Genomic DNA, 4,885 nt, shown 5'->3' with positions numbered 1-4,885 from the left:
ATAATTAGTTTTTAAGTCTGATGTGTAGAAGCTATTGGAATATAATATGTATAAATATGTTAATAAATAAGGCAAAAAACATAAAGAGACAAGAATGAACTTGTTAGTTAGTTATTCACTATTGAATGGATGTTTTTCTGTTGTAAGTTGATTGAGAGTTGGTTGACTAGAGGGCATTGAGTCATTGGTTGGTTTGGTGGCCAAGAACAATATTCATAAATGTTTTTACAAAAGGGAACTAATAAAACACTTAGAGAAAAGCAAAGGGATGGCTGTATATCCTTTCAGTTGTCCTGCTAGACATTGTCTCAGAGACTCACTATCATAGAGGTCTTGTTATAGAGGTATCAGGGGAAGGATTTTCCAGCCACTGCCAAGTTGAGTGATATATAGAAAGTATTTCCAAGGTCCGCTTAGCTGGGTGGACTCAGGTCAATTTCACAGACCCATCGGTAGATCCTCTGGCAGACATCATCATTCCACCTGCCATCGGGATGGAAGTGGGCACAGTCCTCACCTCCACCCAGCCCGTGTCCATGCCAGTCATCTGGCTGTCCTGGCCTCCAGTTCCTAAAGGGAGGAAATAAGAACACACTAGGGAGATCAGAAGATAATCTAGGTCTGGGAAGCAGGGATGATGGGTCAGAAGCTGAGCTGAGAAGGACATAGAAAGTCAGAGTGAACTCACTTGAAGTTGGTTTCATAGTCTGTCCCGTCTGCCCATTTCCAGATACCGTCAGGATCACTGAGGCCCATCCAAGTATATGAGGAACCTATATGTTTCTGTACAAAATTCTGGAGCAACAAAAGGGTAATGATGACTTTCCCACCCTAGCCAAAAACTTGGACTAGCAGTTCTAAACTTAAGCTTTTGGTTAAAAGAGAGTAGTTTGGGGATGATTATCCCAACACCCAGGCAAATGAAATCAGTGGGGGTGAAACAGCTGGCAGTTGCTTCTAAAAGGCCCAGGGGCAGTGGGTGTAATCTAATGTGCAGCCAAGGTTGAGAGCCATTTTCTCAAAAGCACAGCAAAGGTTTTCACCTGCTCCTCCCTGGAATTGATGACGACCAGATGGGCGTTCTCCAGTTGACAGTATTTGTCAGCCTCATGCCAGGACTTCCCAGAGCTAGAGAACCAGTAGCAGCTGCCTTCATTCTCCAGCCAATTAGTGGGACAACAGGAAGTTTGAGAGCCTGTGGGAGCCAGGGGAAGGGAGGGTGTGAGAAGCTGGTCAGTGGTAAGTGGACAGGCAGTTTGAAACACCACTTACCATTGTTCTTGAGAGAAGCTATCTTGCAGTTCAGAGAGTTCAGGTCTCTGGCCAACTTCTGGACAAATGAGAGCATTTCCGAATAATCTGACAAACAAAGAAGGGGCCATGGGGGCAGTGCTCTGGGTGTGGCTCCTACTCCGTGAGTTCTTGGAGTCCATCTGTCCCTATGGGAACCAACCTAGAATCTTCAGGCGGTCCCTTACATACCACATCCAGAAAGAGAGGAGAAGGGGTCTGACCTGCTTTGAGCTGCTGCTGCTGTTTATCCAGCGTGTTTTCCAGAGCAAGAACCTTGTCATTCAAACTACGAGCTAAAGAGCAGAGCACTCAGCATTACAAGTCTGCCCTCAGCCCGTGCCCACTCCACCCCAATCTTAGGAGCCCCCTGCCATCATACACCCTCCTGGAGGCCCTCTCACCTGCTTGCAACTCCTGACTGTGATTCTCCACCTCAGTTTTCAGGGATTCTATGGTTTTTTGTACACTGTGACCTAGAGGACACCAGGACTCAGAGAAACTCAGGACTCAGGACCCTACCTCCCCTCAGCACTCCACCCTTATAAGAGTTTCTTCCACACTAGGCTTACCCTGCGATCTCAGGGCCTGGAACTCAGCCTCTGTGTTTGATGTGAAATTGCTGAATGATGTTCTCAGGCTTGCCAGGTCCCTTTGGAACTTGGAATCTAAGTGGGGAGATGAGGCAACTGGTGTCAAGATACAACAAGCGCTCTATGGGGGGACACTGAGTAGGCACTGCACATGCCTTATTTTGATCTGTTGGCATAGCAACTAAATCCAAAGGGGAAGGTGAAATTGATATTCAGCATTGCACGTGAGGAAACCAAGACTTGCAGATTTGTCATTTGACTGCATTACCAGCTAATAAGCTACAGCATCTTCTGCTAATCTGGTCCATCACTATCTCCTATCACCCTCACCATGGTGCTCCATAATTTCTCCTGCCCATCCTGTGACTTACTTTTGAATCCAATAACACTGCTGGCAACCAATAGAAGAAGACTGAGGCCCAAGCTGAGCAGGACTAGGCGGGGGCCGGAGCAGAGACGCTGCAGGAAAGACTGGGGAGGAGGCAGCCCTACAAGAGGAGAACACGTCAGGGCCAGCAAGGTCCAGTGCATGAGAGAGACAGGGGAGAAGGAGAGGGCCACAGGGACCTGTCAGAGATGAAGGCTTACTCAGGTGATGCTGGGGAAGCCTGGGCAAAACTAACTGTGGGATAGGGAACATCTTAGTGTTTCACTCATCATAAGCAGCACAAGTCTTCAGTCACCAAGTCCTCAGTTATATGGATCTCCACCCCCGGAACACACACACATACACACACACAGTTACACATGGTTACACAATACAGAAACAGGGCATGATGGTGTTATTTAAGCACTTGGAGATAATCATCAGAGCTCAGGATACAGTTACAGACATGAAATGATAGCAGAAATCTTCCTAAATTTGTTTTAGGAAGAAACATCTTTTACTCTTACCATTCCTAAAGCGATCTCTTCTCTCCTCGCTCTCCAAGTCTTGGAAATTTTCATACTTTAGTGACATGCTTGCACCAACAAGGAAGCTGTAAGAGCTGAAGGAGAGACAAGGCTAGTGGCCAGGCTTCTGGGAGAAAGGGAGAGGCTGGAAGCAGGTTAGAACTGAGGTCAGGGCCAGAGCAGAGGCAAGAGATGAGTTTCAGACTAAGAAGGCACCTGGGTTTAAAACTAGGTCTCGGAATAGAACTGGGATTGTATCTAAGATTAGAAGCGGGGTCAGGAATGGGATTTGAATTGGGGTTGTGCTGAGTTTTCCATTGAAAGTAGAAATAGAGTGTAGTTCAATGTCTTGTTAAATTGGTCAAATATAGGGGCTGGAATTGAGGGTTGTCACCACTTGGATTTGAGTCTGTACTCATGTATGAACTTCATGGGTGAAATTGAACCTATGCCTGGTACCAAAGTTGGAAGTAGAATTGAGATCCAGCTTTGCAATTGACACTGCTGTTAAGATTCTAGTTGACTCTGGGGTTAAGGAACATCAGGAGTTAGCAGTGGGATTAGTATTGCAGGATAGAGCTCTATGAATAGACTAGTGATGGGATTTGGTTTAAATCTCAATTTATGACTGAAGTTGTGGGTGCAAATCATGATGTTTAGTTCAGTCCGGTGAGGGAAGAATCTGAAATCTCCACTTAGTAGTCAATGCCCCAAGATGTCCCTTTATATTTCTTTTCATTTAGTCACACTTGAGACCCAGTTTCTACTCTCTGCTTCCTCTCACATCCTGCCCTGTCCCCTTAGCAGAACCTGCATTCTAGCCCCTTACCTGTGGAAATTCAGGGGGCAAAGATTCTTAGTATCCTCGTGCAGCAAGGACCAGAGTTGGAAAATCCTCAGTTCTGGAGACTTGGGGTAGAGATGGCTGATGAAGAATCCACATAAGTAAACAGTTGTCTTGATGTTTATGTCTGGGAGTGCAGATCTATAATCTGTGATATCCTGTTTCCTCAATTTGGACAACAAATAAGGAAAGGGCAGAAATTATGTATGCAGGGGGTGTTGGATATGACGTGAGTTTTGCTCTCCTCCTCCAGGATTTTTTTTTGCTTTTTGGGTCACACCCAGCTATGCACAGAGGTTACTACTGGCTATGCACTCAGGAATTACTCCTGGCAGTCTCAGGGGACCATATGGGATGCTGAGAATCGTATCCGGGTTGGTGGCAAATGTCCTACCCACTTGTGCTATCACTCCAGCCCCTCCTCCAGGATTTGTCTACTCCACTTATGACTTTTTCAGCTCTCTGACTTCCTTTTTTTAAAAAAAAAACTATTTGTGAGATAGCAGTACCAGGAAGGGGAAAAACAAAACTATACTATTTCATTTCCTACATCTGAATTTCTAAGAATTATTAGTGTCTATTGTTGCAAATTCAGGTCCAAAGGAGCCCATTTCTTTGCTTTTGTTCAATCATGTGTGACAGGAACCTAAGCTTCAGTCATCAAGTTCCCCACTGGCTAAATTATATTCAGTTTGAGGGAAGTAGGTAACAGAGTGGGTGAATTTTTTCGGTTGAAGTGAGAGGGGAGGAGACTGAAACGGATCAAAATTCATAAAATCCAAATATGTATTGGGGAGCTGGAGAGATAGTACAGTGGGTAAGGCGCTTGTCTTGCACGTGACCAACCAGAGTTTGATCCAGCATGCCATAGGGTTTCCCAAGCACCACCAGGAATAATTTTTGAGAGCAAGACCCAGGAGCAGTGCCTGAGCATCACTGAGTGTAGTAGCCCCAAAATAAAATAAATAAAGCTGTGTTGAAATTATGATAGAAACCTGTCCTGAATTAACCATTCAATTCCCATGAGAAATTTAAGAGGTATTTTGATGGATGGACTGAAACTCAGAACATGACTTGCTCATGATGTGGTAAATGTTCACATAATTCAATTTAAGTGCTGCAATAAAGCCCTACTTTATTTTCTTCACATGTGCTGTCTTCACAAAAGGGATACTATTTCATCCAGTAATTCCTTCTAAGAAAGCTTCTCTGAATTGATTATACACATCTTTTTTAAGTACAAAGTTCCTTTATGTCTTGAAAT

At 44.6% G+C, this 4,885-nt stretch overlaps 1 protein-coding gene across 1 annotated transcript; it reads right to left on the bottom strand.

Moving 5' to 3' along the window:
* Nucleotides 1-413: 413 nt before the first annotated feature.
* LOC101545472 (C-type lectin domain containing 10A) lies at nucleotides 414-2,844 on the bottom strand. Its single transcript, XM_012931897.2, has 9 exons — nucleotides 2,778-2,844; nucleotides 2,255-2,371; nucleotides 1,863-1,958; nucleotides 1,695-1,766; nucleotides 1,515-1,586; nucleotides 1,273-1,359; nucleotides 1,044-1,195; nucleotides 689-795; nucleotides 414-570 (listed from the first exon to the last, which is right to left on the bottom strand). Exons 1-9 carry the CDS (start codon nucleotides 2,842-2,844, stop codon nucleotides 414-416), a joined length of 927 nt encoding a protein of 308 aa, XP_012787351.2.
* Between the last annotated feature and the right edge of the window lie 2,041 nt (nucleotides 2,845-4,885).

This window comes from Sorex araneus, chromosome 3 (assembly GCF_027595985.1).
Source record: "Sorex araneus isolate mSorAra2 chromosome 3, mSorAra2.pri, whole genome shotgun sequence".
NCBI classification, from domain to species: domain Eukaryota; kingdom Metazoa; phylum Chordata; class Mammalia; order Eulipotyphla; family Soricidae; genus Sorex; species Sorex araneus.
Note: the sequence above shows the minus strand (reverse complement) of the source record. Positions and strands in the feature narration are given on the sequence as shown.